This window comes from Oncorhynchus nerka, linkage group LG15 (genome assembly GCF_034236695.1).
Source record: "Oncorhynchus nerka isolate Pitt River linkage group LG15, Oner_Uvic_2.0, whole genome shotgun sequence".
NCBI classification, from domain to species: domain Eukaryota; kingdom Metazoa; phylum Chordata; class Actinopteri; order Salmoniformes; family Salmonidae; genus Oncorhynchus; species Oncorhynchus nerka.
The window spans coordinates 84,476,014-84,500,907 of record NC_088410.1 but is presented as its reverse complement, the minus strand read 5'-3'; the positions used below and the strand labels follow the sequence as shown (position 1 = coordinate 84,500,907).

General features: G+C 44.7%; 2 protein-coding genes across 4 annotated transcripts in view; one reads left to right on the top strand and one right to left on the bottom strand.

Annotated features, from left to right (window-relative positions):
* The first annotated feature begins 250 nt into the window (after positions 1 to 250).
* On the top strand, positions 251 to 9,949 carry LOC115143426 (uncharacterized). The gene is made up of 3 exons (XM_029683850.2): positions 251 to 403; positions 3,917 to 4,066; positions 6,224 to 9,949. Exons 2-3 carry the CDS (start codon positions 3,919 to 3,921, stop codon positions 7,315 to 7,317), a joined length of 1,242 nt encoding a protein of 413 aa, XP_029539710.1. The 5' UTR covers positions 251 to 403; positions 3,917 to 3,918; the 3' UTR covers positions 7,318 to 9,949.
* The window catches only part of LOC115143425 (E3 ubiquitin-protein ligase TRIM62-like), a 41,550-nt gene continuing 26,598 nt past the window's right edge, over positions 9,943 to 24,894 (bottom strand). For 2 of the 3 annotated variants that reach the window (XM_029683847.2, XM_029683848.2), the window contains exons 4-6: positions 19,696 to 20,021; positions 16,018 to 16,133; positions 9,943 to 12,367 (exon numbers count right to left, since the gene is read on the bottom strand). In XM_029683847.2, the coding sequence (XP_029539707.1) occupies positions 11,814 to 12,367; positions 16,018 to 16,133; positions 19,696 to 20,021 (996 nt within the window). In that variant the 3' untranslated portion in view covers positions 9,943 to 11,813. The remainder of the gene's footprint in view (positions 12,368 to 16,017; positions 16,134 to 19,695; positions 20,022 to 24,894) is intronic. The other variant, XM_029683849.2, reaches the window with a different exon arrangement.

Genomic DNA, 24,894 nt, shown 5'->3' with positions numbered 1-24,894 from the left:
GATGAACTTCTGATACAGACAGTAGCCTACTATCAATGGCAATGTTGCCCAACAACAAGCTGCCATTTCCCAACAGAACACATCCATCTATAAAGGACACCCATGGTACCAGTTGACACTAGACAAACAGATGCAGAGACACACGAACACACACACAGATACACAGAAATAAAGACCCCCGCATTACAAAAGTTGTCAAACTGGTTTCCCTGTTATCTGTGCAAACATTGCCACACCCTCTATCTAAAATGCACGCATGCCCCCAAACTTACCCAGGCCAGATGAGGAGAGAGTGCCTGAAAACATCCCACGGGGGGAGGGGTGAGGGGAGGTGTACAGGAAGGATGAGAGCTGTTTGGCTCACACCGAGGTGCTGTGCTGCTGGAGGCTCTTGTGTGCACAGGTAAGACGCTAAACTCCAACTTCACAACTATTTAACATAAACTCACTCCTTCATTGAAATGGTCTCATTGTCCAACCACCTCTATGCAATGGGCTGTAAATTAGATCTGTTCTGTTGTTATCAGGATTTACAGGAGGGTGGTGGAGGCTTGAGTGTTAGTTTGCATGCAGTGAAGCATAACTCCAAACAAGTCAGACATGAGAGAGGAGTGCCAGTTTGTGTGCAAGAGTTCTCATGACATTTGCATGGTGGATGATAATGCTTTAAGTTTGTTATGTTTCTCAAAAGTTGAAAGGCTAACAAAATACCCCAAAAATCATACACTGATCTAATTTCTCTCTATTGACATTTCAGTGACTAAAAACAGTAACGTGGCTGAGAAGGCCATTGTCCAATATGTACACAAAGAGATATAATGATAAACATAATTTAGATATATTACTATCTTAAAAGTATTGCTTGCATAATACAACATATCTGCTACAGTATTTCACATGATGGGCCTTGAGTTCGTTTAAGGGCCCAGTGCAGTCAAAATTCAAATTTCCTATTTTTTGTATCATATTGTAGAATAGCTGATGTAACACAATGTAACACTGTAAATGTGTTAAACAATGGATTAGTATTATTTTCTGATAGTTACTCGTTGTAATCAGAAGGTTTTGCATGGGTTGAGTTTTGGCTTGCCTGGTTGCATCACCAGGCAGTATCAGTTTTAATAGACCAATAACAAAGAACGTTCCAAACCTATGCCAATAAAAGCTCGTTATCAGTTTTCCTCTACCCTCCCCTCGATACTGCCGTGCAGCCTCCCCGGGACTGCGGCGCAGAAATATTAGCCCACAGAGAGAAACTCGAGATTGAACTTCCTTCATTCTTCATTCATTCTTTCTAGAGCAGTGGTCACCAACCGGTCGATCGCGATCCACTGGTGATCTCGAAGTCATTCCTAGTCGATCGCCAAACATTTCTGTAAAAAACCCAACGATAAAGCATTGTGTTCCTATTTCTTTGTATTCGTTTCGGGCTGTTTTCGGTAGGTGCACCCGATTCAGCTGCGCTGCACGCCGGGTAGACGAACTGTTGCCATTTTGAACCGTTTAATGTGTCGGAAGGTATAAAAATGCCTTCCCGGCGAGCCCACAGAGCAAATCAAGTGCACTATAAGGTTACCGATGGCCAATCGCATTGCTCAGACGACTGTGCCTGCAGTAACGTAGCAAGCAACATACCGAAACAAAACAAACTATTCAATAGATTTTTGTTGTAGTAAGAACGCATCGGAGTATGATTCTATTGCATTGACACCTGTGGAGGCTGCTGAGGGGAGGACGGCTCATAATAATGGCTGGAACGTAGCAAATGGAATGGTTTCTTGCATCAAACAACACAACATTTTCAGTCAAGTGGATAAACAGGTTAATGTCAAGCCCTGCATGTTTTTTTTCTCTCTCAAAAGTGTCATGGAATGTACAGGAGGCCTATATTGAACACCACACATTGGCTGCTGCTGTAGGCTGAATGATAGAACAGCCTCTGTATGTCCATATTAAAGTCTCATGGAATGTACAGGAGGCCTACATTGAACACCACACATTGGCTGCTACTGTAGGCTGAATGATAGAACAGCCTCTGTATGTCCATATTAAAGTGTCATGGAATGTACAGGAGGCCTATATTGAACACCACACATTGGCTGCTACTGTAGGCTGAATGATAGAACAGCCTCTGTATGTCCATATTAAAGTGTCATGGAATGTACAGGAGGCCTACATTGAACACCACACATTGGCTGCTACTGTAGGCTGAATGATAGAACAGCCTCTGTATGTCCATATTAAAGTGTCATGGAATGTACAGGAGGCCTACATTGAACACCACACATTGGCTGCTACTGTAGGCTGAATGATAGAACAGCCTCTGTATGTCCATATTAAAGTGTCATGGAATGTACAGGAGGCCTACATTGAACACCACACATTGGCTGCTACTGTAGGCTGAATGATAGAACAGCCTCTGTATGTCCATATTACAGTCTCATGGAATGTACAGGAGGCCTACATTGAACACCACACATTGGCTGCTACTGTAGGCTGAATGATAGAACAGCCTCTGTATGTCCATATTAAAGTGTCATGGAATGTACAGGAGGCCTACATTGAACACCACACATTGGCTGCTACTGTAGGCTGAATGATAGAACAGCCTCTGTATGTCCATATTACAGTCTCATGGAATGTACAGGAGGCCTACATTGAACACCACACATTGGCTGCTACTGTAGGCTGAATGATAGAACAGCCTCTGTATGTCCATATTAAAGTCTCATGGAATGTACAGGAGGCCTACATTGAACACCACACATTGGCTGCTACTGTAGGCTGAATGATAGAACAGCCTCTGTATGTCCATATTAAAGTGTCATGGGATGTACAGGAGGCCTACATTGAACACCACACATTGGCTGCTACTGTAGGCTGAATGATAGAACAGCCTCTGTATGTCCATATTAAAATGTCATGGGATGTATTTTCTCCATTGTTTTCGATGGTAGGCCACTCTGGTAGGCCTACATTATGATCAAATAGCCACAATACCCTACATGGCCACTGTTAAAACTGTAAGTTAAATGTTCACAATGTTCAAGTTTGCGCTCAGCAGACCTCAAAATTTGCCAAGTTGTAAAAATTTAGAGGGAAAATTGCACCTAGCTAAATTCTTGCTTGAGAAATAGTTTTTTGCTAAAAAAAAGTTTATTTTTGACCATTTTAATGGAAAACTAACTTAAGTACTAAATTGTTACCCAGATATGATTTAATATTGAGATAAAAACAGCTGCAATCAGTCAGGAAGTTAAAGCTTGGTCGCAAATGGTTCTTCCAAATGGACAATGACCCCAAGCATACTTCCAAAGTTGTGGCAAAATGGCTTTAAGGACAACATAGTCAAGGTATTGGAGTGGCCATCACAAAGCCCTGACCTCAATCCCATAGAACATTTGTGGGTAGAACTGAAAAAGCGTGTGGGAGCAAGGCCTACAAACCTGACTCGGTTACATCAGCTCTCAGGAGGAATGGGCCAAAATTTCCCCCAACTTATTGTGGGAAGTGTCGTGTCGTGGAAAAAGGGGGAAAGCGGTATTTATGACTGTCATAAACCTATCCCCAGGCCAACGTCATGACAGAAGCTTGTGGAAGGCTACCCAAAACATTTGACCCAAGTGTATGTAAACTTCTGACTCACTGGAAATGTGATGAAAGAAAGAAATAATTCTCTCAACTATTATTCTGACATTTCACATTCTTAAAATAAAGTGTTGATCCTAACTGACCTAAAACCGGGACTTTTTACTTGGATTAAATGTCAGGAATTGTGAAAAACTGAGTTTAAACGTATTTGGCTAAGGTGTATGTACACTTCTGACTTCAACAGTATGTTCCAAGGAGTAATAATCCATTCATAATCCAATAATGGTTTTTAATATAGTCCTCTGTCTGTGTTGTTTTGTTTTAGTCATGGATGGTGTGTTAGAGGGAGCAGCTGTGGTGTGTGTGTGTAAACTGGCCTGCAGTCTTCTCTTCCTTCCCATGGTCACTGCTTCTCTCAGCGCAGTCAGTTTCTGCTGCAACTGCCTGCTGCTCTTCACAGACCTCGTAGTCACAAGTAAGTGTCCATCTTTAACCCTATTTTTGCGCTGTGTACATCAGAGCTACAACTACCTGTTACTCCTTGCAATAGGAATTTCCAGTTGAACAAAAAGGAGAGCAGACTTTGTCAATCAAAAATCAATAGGTCGTTCCATGAATAGAGTACATTTTGTGTCCCTTTGATATATATATATATTTTGAATTATACCCCTTTTCTCCGTGGTATCCAATTGTTAGTAGTTACTATCTTGTCTCATCGCTACAACTCCCGTACGGGCTCGGGAGAGACGAAGGTCGAAAGCCATGCGTCCTCCGAAACACAACCCAACCAAGCCGCACTGCTTCTTAGCACAGCACGCATCCAACCCGGAAGCCAGCCGCACCAATGTGTCGGAGGAAACACTGTGCACCTGGCGACCTGGTTAGCGTAATATTAAATATTAACAAATACTTTCTAGAATCAGCATTTTGACATGCCCCTCATGTGTTTCTGACTTCTAGAAAGGTTTTAACCCACTTAACCCCAAAATGTCAAAGTTTTCACTATCATTGTAAAGCCCTAGTTATGTTATTGCTTTTACGAAGTAATTTATAAAGATCTTTATTTTTTTCAACCTTTATTTAACTAGGCAAGTCAGTTAAGAACAGATTCTTATTTACAATGACAGCCTACACCGGCCAAACCCAGACGACGCTTTGCCAAATGTGCGCTGCCCTATGGGACTCCCAATCACGGCCGGTTGTGATACAGCCTGGATGTGAGAACGGATACATTTATGTCCCTCATTCGAACGTCAACTCTTGTTTTAATATGGTGAAGTTGTTCCTTTTAAAAATATTGTTTTTAAAGAAACATTGATCAGATAGTGTTAAAGCAGGTGAGCTGGTTCTTTTCTTTTTGGCCATTTTCTGGTGGAAAACTGAGTGGGTTGAGCATAACACGTCAACCCTGTTATCCATAGATAGATGTAACAGTGTAACTTTAGACCGTCCCCTCGCCCATACCCGGACGCGAACCAGGGACCCTCTGCACACATCAACAACAGTCACCCATGAAGCATCATTACCCATCGCTCCACAAAAGCCGCGGCCCTTGCAGAGCCAGGGGAACCACTACTTCAAGGTCTCAGAGCAAGTGACGTCACCGATTGAAACACTATTTAGCGCGCACCACCGCTAACTAAGCTAGCCGTTTCACATCCGTTACATAGACAGGCTAGAAATATTTCTAGATTTTTTTGTGAAGCATTCAATTTCCCCACATCTGTTGCACACAACAAGCTTCAATTCTCCCTGTCAAGGGGATTTATGGCTGATTTAAGATGAAAACCTCTGTTACTTAATTGGCTAAATGGCACCAAGCCGGTATATTACAAGTTGCAACAGGAAGCACCCTGCGTACCCAGCACAGAAGCACCCTGCGTACCCAGCAAAGAAGCACCTTGCGTACCCAGCACAGAAGCACCCTGCGTACCCAGCACAGAAGCACCCTGCGTACCCAGCAGAAGCACCCTGCGTACTCAGCACAGAAGCACCCTGCATACCCAGCACAGAAGTAGAGAAAATGCCATTGGAAACAGGCCCTTTGTAGGAAGTCAAAACAAAAGGCAGTGAGTGACCTTGTCAGTTGTTACAGAATCACAGCGTTCACAGGATGTCATCAATACAATACAACCGTGAATAATCAGTGTCCTCTGTTCTTGTACATCCAGTCTGGTATCAACTACTATCAACAGATATGAGAATAATCCATAAGCTTCAGGATGAAGTCTAGTGGCCATCAACCAGCACCTTGAGTGTCACAAACACTGGAAGTAATGTATTACAGAAAGGGCAAATATATTAACATGCTAAACATTCTGTTAATCACTCTAAACTAAATATGAACTTTTGTGATCTTACATTTCCCCATTACACTCCTATAGTGTCATGTGTGACTCAGTTGGTAGAGCATGGTACTTGCAACGTCAGGGTCGTGGATTCAATTCCCACAGGGGATCAGTACGAAAAAGTATGAAAATGTATGCACTCACTACTGTAAGTTGCTCTGGATAAGAGTGTCTGCTAAATTACTTAAATGTAAAATATCTATAGGCTATTTCAGTGTCCTAATGCTGCCAGTCCCATCCTCCACATTTCTCCATTTGATTGATTGATCTTTGTTGTCCCTCAGCCTTCCTGGTTGTACTCTGGTTTACAGAGCCCTGGCTACCTCAATTTTCCATGTCCACTGATGTCATCGCCCTGCGCTTCCTGCTCTTCCTCAGCTACATCTACTGGGCAGTGCTGCTGATGACCACACCTCTGGTTGCTGTGGAGATGGCCATGAGGTTGCAGTGGCCCCAAGTCTGTGGTGGCGGAGCAGTGGACGGAGACGTTGACAAACAGAGTAAAAATCCTGCACCTCACGGTGGTGTGACACTGGAGGTAGAGAACTGGCAGAGCAGGGACACAGACACCCAGAGAGTAGGGAGAGAGGACCAGGACCAGGGAAGTTGTCTGTCCCACATCATTGGCTTCTTCTGCTGTCTGCTGGTGTGGGCTGTCTGTGGCATCTGTGGAGGTCAGGGCTGGAGACTGGAGATGCTGTGGGTGGAGGTCTGCCTGGAGAGGACCAGCTCCCTCACTCTGTGTCTCCCTAGCCTCCCCAACACCGTCCTGCTTGCTCTGGGTGAGCCTAGCTGGGGCCTGGCCACTGTGACCTTGGCTCTCCTGGTGGTGCTGACGGTGGGCTGGGGCTTTCTCAGAAGACACCTGGCCCACACAGAGACGGACCCACACACACCCACAACCACACAGACACACAAGGAGGAACATGGTACTGACATTCACCTGCCCGTTCAAACACTCCCTGCACCACGCAAGGCTATGAAACCTATGATGTCAGTGGCGTCAGCCCCACGGTTTGTTGACACAGAGACAACATGGTCCAGATGCTCTGTTCACAGCCCATGTTCTGGGAACAACATGCAGCTGTCACTGGGTCACCATGTCTTCTTATCCCTGGAGTTTTTGTCAGCAGACAGACTAGAGGGACACAAAGAGAAAAAAGGACTAGGAGACATACCTCTCACTGGTATTGTGGAGGAACACACAGACAGGAGCCAGCATGGGCTCGGGCGATTTCCCTGCCTGGGGGTGAATATAATGACAGGGTTAATGTGTCTGCTCACTGTCTGTGTGTTACCTCTAAACCTCAGTGTGAACATCCTACTAATCAGGCACACAGAGACAATGCTGCAGTGGAGTTTGAAGATCTTAATGTAGTTGATAATGTAAATTCAATCATTAAGGAGGTCTGAAAGGCTTGCTCACTTTATCTTCATCCACTAAGCATAATATATCATATTGTTTCTTCTCTATGGGATAGTTGGTAGCTATTTTCAAACAATTATCTCCCAGCAGGAGGGTCTCGATGCCAGTTGCCCAGGGATGGCAACCTGCCATCATATCATCTGGCGAGACTATCCCCAAAACAATTTTAACACATTTTCATATTGCACTTGGTCTCTGTTGTTCATTCAGTTAGCCTGTCCTCGATTGAACTGGCTGCACCCAAAGAAGCTAAACAGAGCGGTCTCTCAGTCAACTTAACATCGGCATAAAGTCAGTGTACTGGACAATAAACCTGGATGGTGATAGTGTTAGATAATGAGGTGTGGCTTGGGAATGGCAAAGAGGGGTGCAACTCAATATTATATACACTGACTGAATATACACAGAGCATTCCAAACATGATTTCATAGTTTCGGATTGACTGACCTTCATGTCTTAAAGTAATGATGAACTGTGGTTCTCTTTGCTTATTTGAGCTGTTCTTGCTATAATATGGACTTGGTCTTTTACCAAATAGGGCTATCTTCTGTATACCAACCCTACCTTGTCACAACACAACTGATTGGCACAAACACATTAAGAAATTCCACAAATTAACTTTTAACAAGGCACACCTGTTAATTGAAATGCATTCCAGGTGACTACCTCATGAAGCTGGTTGAGAGAATGCCAAGAGTGTGCAAAGCTGTCATCAAGGCAAAGGGTGGCTACTTTGAAGAATCTACAATGTAGAAAATAGTACAAATAAAGAAAAACCCTTGAATGAGTAGGCGTGTCCAAACTTTTGACTGCTACTGTGTGTGTGTAATATAATACATAAATATATAACTAATATTCTGTATATGTACTTGTGAGTGTGTGTGGCTCTGACATACTGTGAAGAACAGAGGAGCTACTGTTAACACAGGGCAGTTTGACTCAAGAATTCAGTGATTCTTTTCATTTCTACACTAGCCGAACAGAATATCAATACTGTGTCATAAATGACGTATTGAAATGAATGTCCAATCAAAAAGCTTATGTGGACAATGAAGTTCACAGAATGAAGTAAGGTATTACAGGTGGGCAATGCAGCTTTCATTTGACAGTACGCCAACTTCCAAGTTAATGTGGGAATGCACAACACTGCTATTAGGGATGTTATTGACATATACTTCTCTGGGTAGTTCATTCTCAATACACTGCCTTCTCAAATGTTCCCCTCTAAGGCAGAATCACTCCCACGAAAAACATCTCACACAACCATTGCTGCTGTAAAACGACTGAAAATGCCCTTCAGAGGCTACGTTTATTCCAATAATCATCTGAATAATTAGCTTCTGTTCACTGTGCCTTTGTTCAAACTATGAGAGCATGCTGATTACGCTCAACAAAATATTATCATTGTGAGCAGAGTTCCATCTTTCTCAAGGTCACTGTGTTTACTTGTATTCTCCCTGATCTAAACTCTGGCCAACACTATCTGGTCTACTAATAATGTCTGTGGCATAATTCGATTTGGAGTGAAGGCGCTCTCTCCAGCTCCGAGTCACTACAGTTATGGTGCCTGTGAGAGAACAGCCCAACTTTACCATTCACTCCCCATTCCTTAGTAGGGGGCAGTGACACACAACACTCCCACCTGAGCCACGTATACTATATGGTGAGGGTTTCATAACGAGGATCTCCCCATGGGAAAATATTTTTCAGTTTAAATGGACAACTTCCCCTGATGTGAAGTTAGATTCATTACAGGAGTGTAACTGTAGATGAAAATGCAACGGAGATATGCTGGTGGTCTGACTGACATGAACAAAGGCTCTCCGTTGTTGACTGCTCCGTTGCCAGGTCCACAATTCCCCTGTAATGATGCAACTGGTATCAATCTGCCCCAAAATAGCATGAATAATTATGCATGAGGCCATCAAACTACAAGCAGCTCTGCCATCATAAAGTGGCCTCCAAATACAGCAATGATGTTAAATATCTGGCTAACCGTTGCTTATTTCCGACATTCACTTTAAACAGTTTCATTAAAAATTACAAATCAAATCTCCCTTTATTTTTTTGTATTTTTTAGAAGCCATTCTGAGATCTCCAGGCGTTCTCCCCAGATACAGGGGACAGAAAGCAGACAGGGAGACCGTGCGTGAGGGATAATTCCCGGCAGACAACACAGTAAGGCTCTTCCGTGCGGTTGTATGGTGTTCAGATTACAGTGTGATCCATCACGGGGTTACTCGCAGATTTCTATTCATCTAGTTGAGAAATGCCTCAGCGCGTGAATGAGAGGAACAGAGAACAAAGGGAGTCTCTGGCTTGCCGTGTAGGGGAGGCTTTCACAGGGCTGGGAGTTGGTTCATGTCAGCTGAAATATGCACCGTGACACAGAATGTATGCTAACAAGCTTGCACAGGCAATTTCTCTCATACTGATATGAGAGTTCTGTTAGGCATTCTGTGTAAGTATTTCACTTGCATATTGTCAAAGGACTCAACAAATGTATTAGAGCTTCATGTTAATGTACCAGTATGTATGTGTGTCAGTATGTTTCTAAAGGACAAAGTCAATGAGACGTTGGTTTTACCTGTCTTTAATTGTACATGAAAACATTTGTCATGGACCTCTAGCAGCAGAAGCACACCAGAGTATGTTCGCACAACAATGGGTGCACAGCGGCCATCATCCAAAAGACACAATCCTCATTAAAAAGTATTCATAGAAATGGTCATTATTATGACCCCCACCAGTTACCCACCACCACCCCACAATAATCATCTCCTGCCTGGTGTCCATATCACAGGACAGCAGTCTTGCTTCAAATATGGTTCTGCATCATACTGCACATACTGTACTCTTCAGAACATACCAACAAAGTAGTGAACTGCCCCAGTTCTTCAAAGTGAACAAACACACGAGGCGGGGGAACAGATGTGATATTTTATCACCTCACAGACGAGGCCAGAACATACATTTCCACCAACATGCACACATACTGTACAGCACTTTGAGATATCAGCTGATGTACGAAGGGCTATATAAATACATTTGATTTACTAACATACAGACAAACACACACACTCACCCCCCTGGCTCTCTCCGTGCTGGACTTTGTATAATACAAAAGCTCGTCCCTTAACAATCTACAGGACTGGCCTTAAATCAGGGGATCACAAGAGCACTTGAGGCATATGGGGCAGGAGCCAACATGAACTGAGCCTCAAAACATTTCAGTGTATTCTGTTTACGCTGCAACAGCCTTATGGAACTAAATGGATGTTAAAAGAATACCAACAGACCAGGGCAGTATAATAATGTACTGTAATATTGTTCTCCTTGGCCATTTGTATATCCTTAAAGTCATTCAACTATTTAGACAATCTATAAATATATTAAAAAACATTGTATCCATAGCATTTACTAGTTTCAACATATTTGAGGAAAAAAATGAGAGAGACAGAATGACTGATTAAAAACATTCTAGAGCTCATTAATTGCAGCGTCATGCTGCTCGAGTCGTAAGTGGTCTCTGCCCCATAGGCCAAGTGTAAATCAGCAGATGTCAAGATTCATTTATTGATATTGACCTCTGACACCTACAATGCGATGACGAGATGTCATGGAAGGGAGGAGGCAGGGAGATGGAATCAGGAATATACGAGTGTTAACACTAAGTGAATAAATAACCACAGGTACAGGACAGCTGGAGTAGAGCGCTAGCGTGCTGGAGGTGAAGAAACCAACAAAGACTCGGTGGGGAAAGGAGGGAGCGGTGAGGACAGCAAACACTACTACAGTGACGATCACTAGACCACATGGACCACGATTCTGCCGTTCCAGCACGTCTTGGACTGACTGACATTGTCAACGATAGAAAAGTGCACGTGTGACCCGAGGGAAAATAATCAAGAGCTGCGACATCATCAATAAAGGGTACAGGTACATGGAGGGACATGGAACAGCACTCACTGCCACCACGACGGGCGTTCACTCACAACTGCTAACGATGCCAAAGAAAAAGGACCATAGGGGTGTCAGAGCCCTTGGGCTTGTGCAAGGTGGTCCTCAGACAGCAACAGCACACAGAGATCCCCCCACTAAACCATTGTGGGATGACATTATGCAGACAGTCTCTCCTTACACCAGTGAAGAAGCTAACCAGGGCTCAGTTGGAGCGATGCTGCTGGAGCAGCGTTCCAATAGTCTTTCCCAGGTGAGAATAGTGAGGACCCACACCGACAGGCAAAAAGAGCAGGACACACAAACTTCCTGTCACCCGCAAACCAGACAGAAAAACATTCCATAGTCATACACTTTGTTATTTTTCTCATATTCCTTCATTTTAAAACTAGTTTTCTTTAGGATCGTAGTTATATCATCATCATCCTATTGTCAGGTTAGGGTTGAGGTGAGTGATCTGATCTGTCTAGTGACACTGTGTGTAGCTCTTATAGACGCACAGTGTTGATTCTCAGCGGCTGGACATTCTTGCCATTGGCGTGGCTCTGCCCGGGGCTGAAGTAGGGGCAGAGCTTGGCCGGGAAAGTTTTCTCCCTGTAGGTGTACAGCCAGGACATGTCGTCAGCATTGTAGAACACCAGCAGGCCCTTGGGGTAGTCCAGGTACACGCCCACCTTCTCCAGCTTGCTCTTGACGTTGAGGCGGGTCCAGGGCTCGGTGCAGGCGCTGTACTGGTTGCCGTCGTGCATGACAATGCAGTAGAAGCCGCGGCTGGGTTGGATCTGGATGCTGCCCTTGCGGCTGACCGTCTCGTTGGCCACGCCGATCATCCACTGGGTCTTCTCTGACACCATCACCTCCCAGTAGTGCACCCCGGAGCCGAAGCCCTCGGCCCCCAGCACAGACACCTCCACGTCGAAGCGTCGCGGGGAGTCCTGCAGCGGCTGGGGGTGCAGGTTACCATAGGCTACAATGGTGCAGTCATCTGATAGGATGAGCCTCTGGTGGGCTGTGACAGGGTCTAAGGTCAAAGCTGCTGGCACTACGGAGAGAGAGAAGGGACACATTATGTATGGAGATACAGGGTTAACGTGGAGCCACACCAGAGACAAGCACAGTGCTAGCCCAGATAAAGACAGTTACAGGATACAGATAAAAAAATCTTCTTGAAATACTGTTTGCCAAGAGAAACACGTATAAAATATGTTATGAGGACGCTCCCTCTCTGACAGACACTAGCTCCAGAACTACTGTGTTATGAGGACGCTCCCTCTCTGACAGACACTAGCTCCAGAACTACTGTGTTATGAGGACGCTCCCTCTGACAGACACTAGCTCCAGAACTGCTGTGTTATGAGGACGCTCCCTCTCTGACAGACACTAGCTCCAGAACTACTGTGTTATGAGGACACTCCCTCTGACAGACACTAGCTCCAGAACTACTGTGTTATGAGGACGCTCCCTCTGACAGACACTAACTCCAGAACTACTGTGTTATGAGGACGCTCCCTCTGACAGACACTAGCTCCAGAACTGCTGTGTTATGAGGACACTCCCTCTCTGACAGACACTAGCTCCAGAACTACTGTGTTATGAGGACACTCCCTCTGACAGACACTAGCTCCAGAACTACTGTGTTATGAGGACGCTCCCTCTGACAGACACTAGCTCCAGAACTGCTGTGTTATGAGGACGCTCCCTCTCTGACAGACACTAGCTCCAGAACTGCTGTGTTATGAGGACGCTCCCTCTGACAGACACTAGCTCCAGAACTACTGTGTTATGAGGACGCTCCCTCTCTGCCAGACACTAGCCCCAGAACTGCTGTGTCATTTGGTGCACTCCATTTTCACTATCAACACTGTACTGAGTTCTTTGCTGAGGCAGTGAAAATATCCTGGCATCCCATTTCAGCCAGTCCCTAAACTGGAGAGGGGTCCTGACGTCAAGTGCATACAAATTGATCTCCAAAAAGTTATATTTAAAAAGTGATACACCAGATGGATGGGAGAGGACCAAGGATATTCTGTTTGGAGGGAGGAGCTGAGCTGTGTCAATGGCACAGTCTCTGTCTGCAGTGGTCACTATAGGTTGACTGACTGTAGCTTCAAGCTGGTGTTTCTGCTCTAGCAAAAATGAGCTGATGCAGCTGAAGGACCCTATCAGGAACAGAATAAGGGACTGTCAATGGTGTTGGGATGACTCATGGGTAGCCTAATCTCTTGTAATACACCCTACATCTACTGTTATCATATTTCAGGTAATGAAGAAATCATGAAAAAGTATTTACAGCCGCCATGTTTGGGACTGTTGGTTCACACACTGACAATGCTAAAAACTGAAAATCCCCTGTAATTCTCACAAAAACCACAAGATGTGACAGATTTTTCTCAACAATTCCTCTGCCTGCCACTAGTCTCGATCAACTACAAATTTCCTGTTTCATACATTTTTTTGGTAATTTAGATCCAATGATGATTTATTTTTTTATATACATGAAGGGAAACCTTAAGATAAATCATCCACTTGTTTCGATAGAAAAATATTGATTGTTTTTGAGTAAAGTAGTAATATGTTAGGTTAGTATGTTGGGTATCTCGCCCCTTTATGATTGATCATTTGTTTCTAGCTGTAATTTTGGCACTGGCTAGCCCAGTTAGCTAACTAGCAACCTCACTAACCGAAAGTCTGAGGTGAAATAAACGCTTACCAGCTCGTTAGCATAAGCCAATGTCTGCTAGCATAGCTAGCTAACCCCCAGTTAGCAGGATTAGGGTTAGGGGTCAAAGTTAAAATAAGGGCCAGGGTTAGACTGGCAGGCATAGACTGGTTTTATGGTTTCATGAAGCAGCACACAGAATTATCCATCCGTATCCCACAACATCAACCTCTGCCACATCCACCACCACAAAGCCTACCCAGCACCCACAGGTCTCCGGGGACCTTGCTCTGAACGTCAGCACTCATTTTAGGAAATAGAAAGTAGCATATAGTGTGATTAGAAATAAGTGTTTATTGAACCAATACTCATGTGTTGTTTATTTGTTTAAAGTACTAGTTCTACAACAACAAACAGCAGCAAAGGTCATTTGGGGTTGTCCCCCAGGCCAAGGATACAGGAGGCCAGGCCTAGCCAAAGAAAGGCCGAGTCGGATATAGTCCTGGAAGACAAGTCAAAAAACTAAGAGAGAAGGAAGAAAGCAAAGGGAGAAAAAAAGCTGACACTGGAAAACCCGGTGACACTGGAGAAAGCTGTGGCGCCATTGAAAAAGGTTGTTCCAGGTTCCAAAATCATGTTACCCCGGTAGCTGGGCAAAATGCCCCTTTCCTAAAAAACACATTTAATCATTTATTTTTTTAAAGTCAACTGTAGCCATTTATTTTCCTTTATAGTTTGTTACCATAAGCATGGCCATCATCCACCTAAAGAAGGTGGGGTATCTTACCCTACATTCAAAGTACCCTGGCCTCCACTGTTTGATGTTGTACTCCATGTCATGCAAAGGTATGGAAATAGAGCTGTGGTGGGAGGTGGGAAGCAGTCTTTATAGATATACCTTATAGAGTATGAGTCTACAACTCTGTGTTGGCCTGGCATGGCTGGAGGCTGCCAGCTACATGTAGTTTTGCGGGTTAACTGTGGGTTACGGAGGGAGATTGGTTGTAGCACTCCACCCCTGCCTGCTCCACCACCTTGAGTTTTTTTGTTCAGTCATTATGGAAAACTGAACTAGAGGAAAAATGGCGGCTTGTTCTCCTCACTCACTCCCATACATAGAGGTGGTTTAGAATAAACCAGACAGAGGGGAATTTGCCAAATCGCAACCTTGTTCCTCGGTAGTTACATCTTACAGTATAAACAGGAGGCATGGCCAGTAGCCAGCAGGCAGGGCAATGTCTTTACCACACAATGACACTATCTCTTGCACACATACAAACAAATGCATTCATACCCCCTCTCTCACACAGTCAGACACACACATGTAATTTTTCTAATTGAGAACACAGATTAAAAAAAGGCACAGGTTTGAGAGAAGAGATAGTTTAGGGGAGTAATAAGTCTATCATCTGATGGGATGGAAAGGCGTTGTGCCGTCACCGTGGCAGCCAGTGGTGATGGATTGGAACCAATTGTTTCATTTGGCACGCAGTCAAGGGAGGCCAAGAAACCACCCTGCCTTCTCACCAGCTACAGGCCAAAATGGTGAATCTATTGAAGGAGTGAAATATTCCTTGGTGCATTATTTTCAATAACCTTCTCTAAGAGTGAGTGATGGCTGGGGGCTTAGGGAGAATATGAGGAGAGGGGGAGAAGAGGAGAGAGAATAGCTCATCATCAACTCTCCTAGCAGAGAAGGGCATCTCAACCCTCCAGCCACCATTTTCTCATCACGCAGTTCCTAAAGCTCAAACATTCCATCTATTTTAATGCAGGATTAGCTCCCACTGTGTAAGTCTGTTCCAAGGTTACTATTATTTCCTTGTTCCGTACAAGGCATCAATTTAAAGCCCAATTTAAAACTCAATCTATGCTACCCTTCCATGGTGGAAGACAACGATTTGTATCATTACTGATTGACGTGTTGAGGTATTTGGGAGTATCTAACAATTCATAAGAGGCTCCTGTTGAAGCCCATGCTGTTACACAGTTTAATTGGGTGAGGGTTAACGGTAACCATAGGTGGTGCATACCTGGTGAAATATCCTGAAATAGAGACTTCCATATTGTGTACTGCAGGGGCCCCATGTACTTGGAGGTCGGGAAATCTTCATATGTTAAATTGGTCTCATGTATCTTTCCTTTTATCCTGTGGGGGGAGAAGGACGATCAATGTCATTGTCAATAATCTACTCTTACATTCACATCTCTTTGCGCCCTCTGTGAGATGTGTCTAGTAACTGCACCATTTTCTCTGTATGTTGTTGATTAAAGCATCCGTCAGACTCTGGATGCCCCAAGGCTTAATGTTCTACAGCACTGTAGATTGACATGGGTGAGGGGGTCAGCTGTAATGCTAACTGTGTCAACCCCCACATTAGTCATTTTCATCACTCCCACATATAGCCTTGGGTTCAGACAGGAAGAGGTGGTTTTCCCACTAGGGATATGCATCTTTCCCTTTCAAGAAGATTCGATATGTATCTAGATGCCTGGGATCTATTCGGCCTAGTCTCAGGATGGTAAGTTGGTGGTTGACAATATCCCTCTAGTGGTGTGGGGGCTGTGCTTTGGCAAAGTGGGTGGGGTTATATCCTTCCTGTTTGGCCCTGTCCGGGGGTGTCATCGGATGGGGCCACAGTGTCTCCTGACCCCTCCGGTCTCAGCCTCCAGTATTTATGCTGCAGTAGTTTGTGTCGGGGGGCTAGGGTCAGTTTGTTATATCTGGAGTACTTCTCCTGTCCTATCCGGTGTCCTGTGTGAATTTAAATATGCTCTCTCTAATTCTCTCTTTCTTTCTCACTCTCGGAGGACCTGAGCCCTAGGACCATGCCTCAGGACTACCTGACATGACTCCTTGCTGTCCCCAGTCCACCTGGCCGTGCTGCTGCTCCAGTTTCAACTGTTCTGCCTGTGATTATTATTATTTGACCATGCTGGTCATTTATGAACATTTGAACATCTTGGCCATGTTCTGTTATAATCTCCACCTGGCACAGCCAGAAGAGGACTGGCCACCCCTCATAGCCTGGTTCCTCTCTAGGTTTCTTCCTAGGTTTTGGCCTTTCTAGGGAGTTTTTCCTAGCCACCGTGCTTCTACACCTGCATTGCTTGCTGTTTGGGGTTTTAGGCTGGGTTTCTGTACAGCACAGAGATATCAGCTGATGTACGAAGGGCTATACAAATAAATTTGATTTGGCTCCGATACAGGAACAATAGGTTTCAGTTTGATTAAATTACGAATCAATGCGGTTCCGTTCAATGTGATTCAATGCACTAACATGTGTTGCATAAACACAATAATTTTCCATTCTAAATTCAAATCTGCTGCTGATGGAGCTCATGAGCTGGTCTTCCCTGAGCTGGATCTGTCGGAGCTGACGTGTGTGTATGTATGTACTGTGTACTATATACAGTTGAAGTCGGAAGTTTACATACATCTTAGCCAAATACATTTAAACAAATTTTTTCACCATTCCTGACATTTAATCCCAGTGAAAATCCCTGTTTTAGGTCATTTAGGATCACCACTTTATTTTAAGAATGTGAAATGTCAGAATAATAGTAGAGAGAATGATTTATTTAAGCTTTTATTTCTCTCATCACACTCCCAGTGGGTCAGAAGTTTACATACACTCAATTAGTATTTGGTAGCATTGCCTTTAAATTGTTTAACATGGGTCAAACACGTCGGGTAGCCTTCCGGCAAGCTTCTCACAATAAGTTGGGTGAATTGTGGCCCATTCCTCCTGACAGAGCTGGTGTAACCGAGTCAGGTTTGTAGGCCTCCTTGCTCACACACGCTTTTCAGTTCTGCCCACAAATTGTCTATTGGATTGAGGTCAGGGCTTTGTGATGGCCACTCCAATACCTTGACTTTGTTGTCCTTTAGCCATTTTGCCACAACTTTGAAAGTATGCTTGGGGTCATTGTCCATTTGGAAGACCCATTTGCGACCAAGCTTTAACTTCCTGACTGATGTATTGAGCTGTTGCTTCAATATATCCACACTTTTTCTCCCTCATGATGCCATCTATTTTGTGAAGTGCACCAGTCCCTCCTGCAGCAAAGCACCCCCTTAACATGATGCTGCCACCCCCGTGCTTCACAGTTGGGATGGTGTTCTTTGGCTTGCAAGCATCCCCCTTTTTCCTCCAAACATAACGATGGTCATCATGGCCTAACAGTTTTATTTTTGTTTCATCAGACCAGAGGACATTTCTCAAAAAAAGTATGATCTTTGTCCCCATGTGCAGTTGCAAACCGTAGTCTGGCGTTATGGCAGTTTTGGAGCAGTGGCTTCTTCCTTGCTGAGTGGCCTTTCGGGTTGTGTCGATATAGGACTCATTTTACTGTGGATATAGATATTTTTGTACCCGTTTCCTCCAGCATCTTCACAAGGTCCTTTGCTGTTGTTCTGGGATTGATTGGCACTTTTCACACCAAAGTAATTTAATCTCTAGGAGACAGAACGCGTCTCCTTCCTGAAAGGTATGATGGTGGTCCCATGGTGTTTATACTTGCGTACTATTGTTTGTACAGATGAACGTGGTACCTTCATGCGTTTGGAAATTGCTCCCAATGTTGAACCAGACTTGTCGAGGTCTACAATTGTTTTTCTGAAGTCTTGACTGATTCCTTTTGATTTTCCCGTAATGTGAAGCAAAGATGCACTGAGTATGAAGGTAGACCTTGAAATACATCCACAGGTACACCTCCAGTTGACTTAAATTATGTCAATTAGCCTATCAGAAGCTTCTATAGCCATGACATCATTTTCCAAGCTGTTTAAAAGCAGTCAACTTAGTGTATGTAAACTTCTGACCCACTGGAATTGTGATAGTGAATTATTAGTGAAATAATCTGTCTGTAAACAAAAATGACTTGTGTCATGCACAAAGTAGATGTCCTAACCAACTTGCCAAAACTATAGTTTGTTAACAAGAAATTTGTGGAGTGGTTGAAAAATGAGTTTTAATGACTCCAAATATGTAAACTTCCAACTTCAACTGTAGATTTTCTGACCGACGCATACTACATTTGGATTGGATTGGTTTGGGGTCCGTAGACCGATACACGTGTTTAAGATACAGTTGTATCTGTGAATCGTTACCTTCCTATTTTAACCACTTTGAAGCCCTTCTCAACCCTGCCTGGGAAAGCTAGGGCTGCACAGCTAAACATTGATCATCTTGAGGAACATTGAAAAGAAGAAGAAAAAGAACAGGGTGTTCAGTGAGGCAAGGCTAACCATTCACCTGCTGTGTGTTTAAGTGACTTAGCCTGAGGAGAAACCACAACCTTGTCAAGCCTGTTCTCACAAAGTTAAAAAGAAGTATTGGAAACTATGAGATGGCGAACCTGGATATCAGTTCATTCTTCACTCATTCCTATCAATGCCCTCTGGACTGGTTGTTAGAATGCCTACTGATGCAACAACTTCCTCAGTCAACCTTATCAATCCCTCTAAGATCTTAAATACTTCAACTCTATTCCCCTGAGCCCACTCTTTCACAGATTTCAAATAATGAGCCCTGTATATCTGGCCTGTTAAGCTATCTGTCAGAGACCTGGGATAAGCCTCATTGCCTAACTGCACTTTCACTCCAAGATATCAATATCCTGACGATGAGCAGAATGGATTACATTCAGGGGATGGTGTTATGTTAGGAGGGTAGTATAACATAACCTCAGACAGCGTACTATCTTACAAAAGTTTAGGACTGTGGCTGTTTGGAAGAACAGCTGATCCATGGTCAGTCAGACAGTAAGCAGAGCACCTCTCGGAGGTGAGGGCAACGCCCTCCAGGAATTCATGGCGGCCTGGCTCGTTGAGGCGCTCCTGCAGGATGCCGATGCCCTCCTTGACGTCACGCAGCTGCTGGCTGAAACGCTGGATCTTGTGCTCGATGTCGGAGAGCGTGCGTGCTGTATCAGTCTCCAGCTCCTCCAACATGGCCTTCTGGCGCTCGCGCAGAAATCGCTGCAGATGCTCAAACACCTCGCCGATGGTCGCACGAAGGCCCTTGGCCGACGACTGGAACGAGAGAGAGAGAACGAGAGAGCGAGAGGAGACGGGGACAAGAGAGAGGAGGGATGAGAGGTTATTTATTTACAATGAAAGTGCAGGTTATGCTACATCTATTAAGCATCATTATCAAATCAAAAATCGAATCTAACTATGTCACATGCGCCGAATACAAGTGTAGACCTTACCATGAAATGCTTACTTTACAAGCCCTTAACTCTTCTTGAAGTGTTGGTTCAGAAAATATTTACCAAATAAACTAAAGTAAAAAATAATAAAACACAATAACAAGGCTATATACAGGGGGTACCGGTATCGAGTCAGTGTGCGGGGATACAGGTTATAGGTAATTTGTAGATGTGGGTAGGGGTGAAGTGACTATGCATAGATAATAAACAGCAGGTAGCAGCAGAGTACAAAACAAATGGGGGGGGGGGGGGCAATGTAATAATCCGGTGGCCATTCGCTTAATTGTTCAGCAGTCTTATGGCTTGGGGGGGTAGAAGCTTTTAAGGAGCCTTTTGGTCGTAGACTCGGTGCTCCGATACCACTTGCCATGCGGCAGCAGAATGAAAAATATACAGTCTATGACTTGTGTGACTGGAGTCTCTGACAATTTTATGGGCTTCCCTCTGACACCGCCTATTATATAGGTCCTGGATGGCAGGAAGCTTGGCCCCAGTGATGTACTGGGCCGTTCGCACTACCCGCTGTCGCGCCTACGGTCAGATACCGAGCAGTTGCCATACCACGCGGTGATGCAATCGGTCAGGATGATCTCGATGGAGCTGTGGAACCTTTTGAGGATCTGGGGACCCATGCCAAATCTTTTCAGTCTCCTGAGAGGGAAAAGGTTTTGTTGTGCCCTCTTCACGACTGCCTTGGTGTGTTTGGACCATGAGACTGTTGGTGATGAGGACACCAAGAAACTTGAAACTCTCGACCCGCTCAACTACAGCCCCGTTGATGTTAAATGGGGCCTGTTCGGCCTGCCTTTTCCTGTAGTCCACTTGCTCACATTGAGGGAGAGGTTGTTTTCCTGGCACCACACTGCCAGTTCTCTGACCTCCCTTTAGGCTGTCAAATCGTTGTCGGTGATCAGGCCTACCACTTGTGTCGTCAGCAAACTTAATGGTGTTGGAGTCGTGTTTGGCCACGCAGTCGTGGGTGAACAGCGAGTACAAGAGGGGACGTGGCAGACGTGTTGTTGCCTGTCAGGAAGTCCAGGATCAAGTTGCAAAGGGAGTTGTTTTGTCCCAGGGTCCTTAGCTTAGTGATGAGCTTCGTGGGCACTCTGGTGTTGAACACTGAGCTGTCATCAATGAACAGCATTCTCACATAGGTGTTCCTTTGACCAGGTGGAAAAGGGCAGTGTGGAGTGCAATGGAGACTGCGTCATCTGTGGATCTGTTGGGGCGGTATGCGAATTGGAGTGGGTCTAGGGTATCCGGGAGGATGCTGTTGATGTGAGCCTTGACCAGCCTTTCAAAGCATTTCATGGCTACCAATGTGAGTGCTACGGGGCGGTAATCATTTAGGCATGTTACCTTTGCTTCCTTGGGCACAGGGACTATGGTGTTCTGCCTGAAACATGTAGGTATTACAGACTCAGTCAGGAAGAGGTTGAAAATGTCAGTGAATACACTTACCAGTTGGTACACGTCCTGGTAATCCATCTGGCCCCACAGCTTTGTGAATGTTGGCCTGTTTAAAAAGTCTTACTCGGCTACCGAGTTTGTTATCACACAGTCATCCAGAAGAGCTGGTGCTCTCGTGAGCATAAAAGGCATTTAGCTTGTCTGGTAGGCTCACGTCACTGGGCAGCTCGCGTCTGGGTTTCCCTTCGTAGTCCGTAATAGTTTTCAAGCCCTGCCACATCCAACGAGAGTCAGAGTCTGTGTAGTAGGATTCAATCTTAATCCTTTATTGATGCTTAGCTTGTTTAATTATTTGTCTGAGGGTATTAGCGGGATTTCTTACAAGCGTCCGGATCAGTGTCCTGCTCCTTGAAAGCGGCAGCTCTAGCCTTTAGCTCGATGCGGATGTCACCTGTAATCCATGGCTAATGGTTGGGGTATGTACGGACGGTCAACTGTAGGGACGACGTCGTCGATACACTTATTGATGAAGCCGATGACTGAGGTGGTATACTCCTCAATGCCATTGGATGAATCCCGGAACATATTCCAGTCTGTGCTAGCAAAAAAGTCCTGTAGTGAAGCAACCGTGGCATCTGACCGCTTCCTTATTGAGCGAGTCACTGGTACTTCCTGCTTTAGTTTTTGCTTGTAAGCAGGAATCAGGGGGATAGAATTATGGTCAGATTTGCCAAATGGAGGGCAGGAGAGAGCTTTGTATGCATCTCTGTGTGTGGAGTAAAGGTGGTCTAGAATTTTCTTGGTAAAAATTTGGTAAAAGTGATACAAGTTTGCCTGCATTAAATTCCCCGGCCACTAGGAGCGCTGCCTCTGGATGAGCATTTTCTTGTTTGCTTTTGGCCTTAGAGTTGGTTGAGTGCGGTCTTATTGCCAGCTTCGTTCTGTGGTGGTAAATAGACGGCTACGAATAATATAGATGAGAACTCTCCTGGTAAATAGTGTGGTCTACAACTTATCAAAAGGTACTCTACCTCAGGCGAGCAATACCTCGAGACTTCTTTAATATTAGACATCACGCACCAGCTGTTAGACAAAAAGACCCCCACCCCTCGTCTTACCAGACGTAGCTTCTCTGTTCTGCCGTTGCATTGAAAATCCCTCCAGCTCTAAATGATCCGTGTCGTAGTTCAGCCACACCTTGGTGAAACTAAGAATTATAATATCTTATATGTCCCGTAGGTAGGATGATTCATAAATAATCAATTTTATTCTCCAATGATTGCATGTTAGCAAGTAGAATTGATGGCAGTGGGAGTTAACTGGCTCTCCTACAGATTCTCAAAAGGCAGCCTGATCTGCGTCCCCTTTTCCTCCGTCTTTTCTTCACGCAAATGACGGGGATATGGGCCTGTTCCCGGGAGAGCAGTAGATCTTTCTTGTCAGACTCGTTAAAGGACAAACCTTCTTCCAGTCCGTGGTGAGTAATCCCAGATCTGATGTCCATACGTTATTTTCGGTCATAATGTTGCTGCTACTGTCTCTTATGTACAAAGTAAGTTTTAATTTTAAAAAACGTCAGCCATCATCTTCGGCTCCATCTTAACAGCTGGGGGGTTTGAGCCCTGAATGCTGAATGGCTGACACCCATGGTGTATTTGCATACCACGGGTATGACAAAACATTTATTTTTACTGCTCTAATTACATTGGTAACCAGTTTATAATATCAATAAGGCACCTCGGGGGTTGGTGGTATATGGCCAATATACCACGGCTAAGGGCTGTATCCAGGCACTCCGCGTTGTGTCGTGTATAAGAACAGCCCTTAGACGTAGTATGTTGGCCATATACCACACCCCCTCGGGACTTATTGCTTAAATAGAAAACATGTCTAATCAAGTGCCTCTGTCACTCTGCCTCTGCACTGTTAAGCTACTGCCTTCCACTTGACAAAAGTCAGTAACACAATGGCTTACTTAATAAGGCACAAGAAGGGGTGTGGTATATGGCTAACATACCACAGCTGTGGACTGTTCTTACGTACGACGCAACGCAGTGTCTGGATACAGCCCTTAGCCATTGTATATTGGTCATATACTAGAAACTCCTGGAGGTGCCTTATTATTATTATAAACTGGTAACCATAGTAATTAGAACAGTAAAAAGTTGTGTCATCATACCTGTGGTATAGTCTGATATACCACAGCCTTCAGCCAATCAGCATTCAGGGCTCGAACCACTCGGTTTATAAAAACCTTTTTAGCACCTAACATTATGTAAATGTATTGACTGAAAAAAATCTGTCTAACAGGCATAGGCAGGGCTTCTAGGGACAATCCCCATCTGCTGTTATAGATCATCCAACATTAGAACATTTTGTATTGATTTATCATAAGAACGGCCAATATAGAGAGCATTAGGAGTAGAATAGGGCAAAGCTCAGCCTCACTGGTTGGTTGGGACAGTGGAAGAGGCCCTAGAGCACAGTTAGTCACATTGTGCTGTTTTAATAGTGGTACTGCTTGTGAGATCGAAAGGCTGATGCTGTGGGGTCGGCTGGGGACAGACAAGCTGTGTGTTGAAGGCAACATTTACAAGGCCAGCGGATAGTCAGTGAAAAGGATGCTATTATTGGAAGAGCAGTGCTCTTGACGAGGGGAAAAGGAGCAGAAGCTGAGGAGAGGAGAGTGGTGTGAATTGGAGAAATCGTGGGGAAATCAAGGAGGGCGCTGGACTTGAAGAGGAAATGAATCATCTCCAATGCTAACAGCAACAGTAGCAGCAGAGACACAGAACAAAGAGAGGAGATCCAAGAGGCTCAGTCCAGTAACAACTGGAGAGGGAGCAGCTTCTCACGCAGGGCTTTTGTCTGTCTGTACAAAGGAAACATTCGCTCCGTTCTAGTAGTCTCTATTCCTCTCCATCACAGGGGAACACCAGGGAGCAGGGGTAGCAGCATCAGAATCTGGGTTTTATTGCTACTGCCTGCCATAAATCAATTTCACTCCAGCAACATGCCTGTTCCTTTAGGAACCTAGAAGCAGGCAGATATTCTCTCTGTGCTGCTGGGAACTTTAAGCCTATTAAGATCATTTATCTCCAATACAGAGCAGGGCAGGAGTGGGATGTGAGTGTGACAGTGAGAGGAGGACAGGACTGATGAGGCCTGCAGCAATGCAGTAACCATGTGCCAGTCTTCTCCAGCAGGGTGTTATGGCTATGGCAGGGTGGATATTTAAAGCTCATATTAAGCCTACAGGAAGAGGAGGCTGGGTCTCAGAGAAG

Coding starts and splice junctions, on each gene's coding strand:
- LOC115143426 (XM_029683850.2), top strand. CDS start 3,919: ATGGATGGTGTGTTAGAGGGAGCAGCTGTGGTGTGTGTGTGTAAACTG. Junction 4,067..6,223: donor CACAGACCTCGTAGTCACAA/GTAAGTGTCCAT, acceptor GTTGTCCCTCAG/CCTTCCTGGTTGTACTCTGG.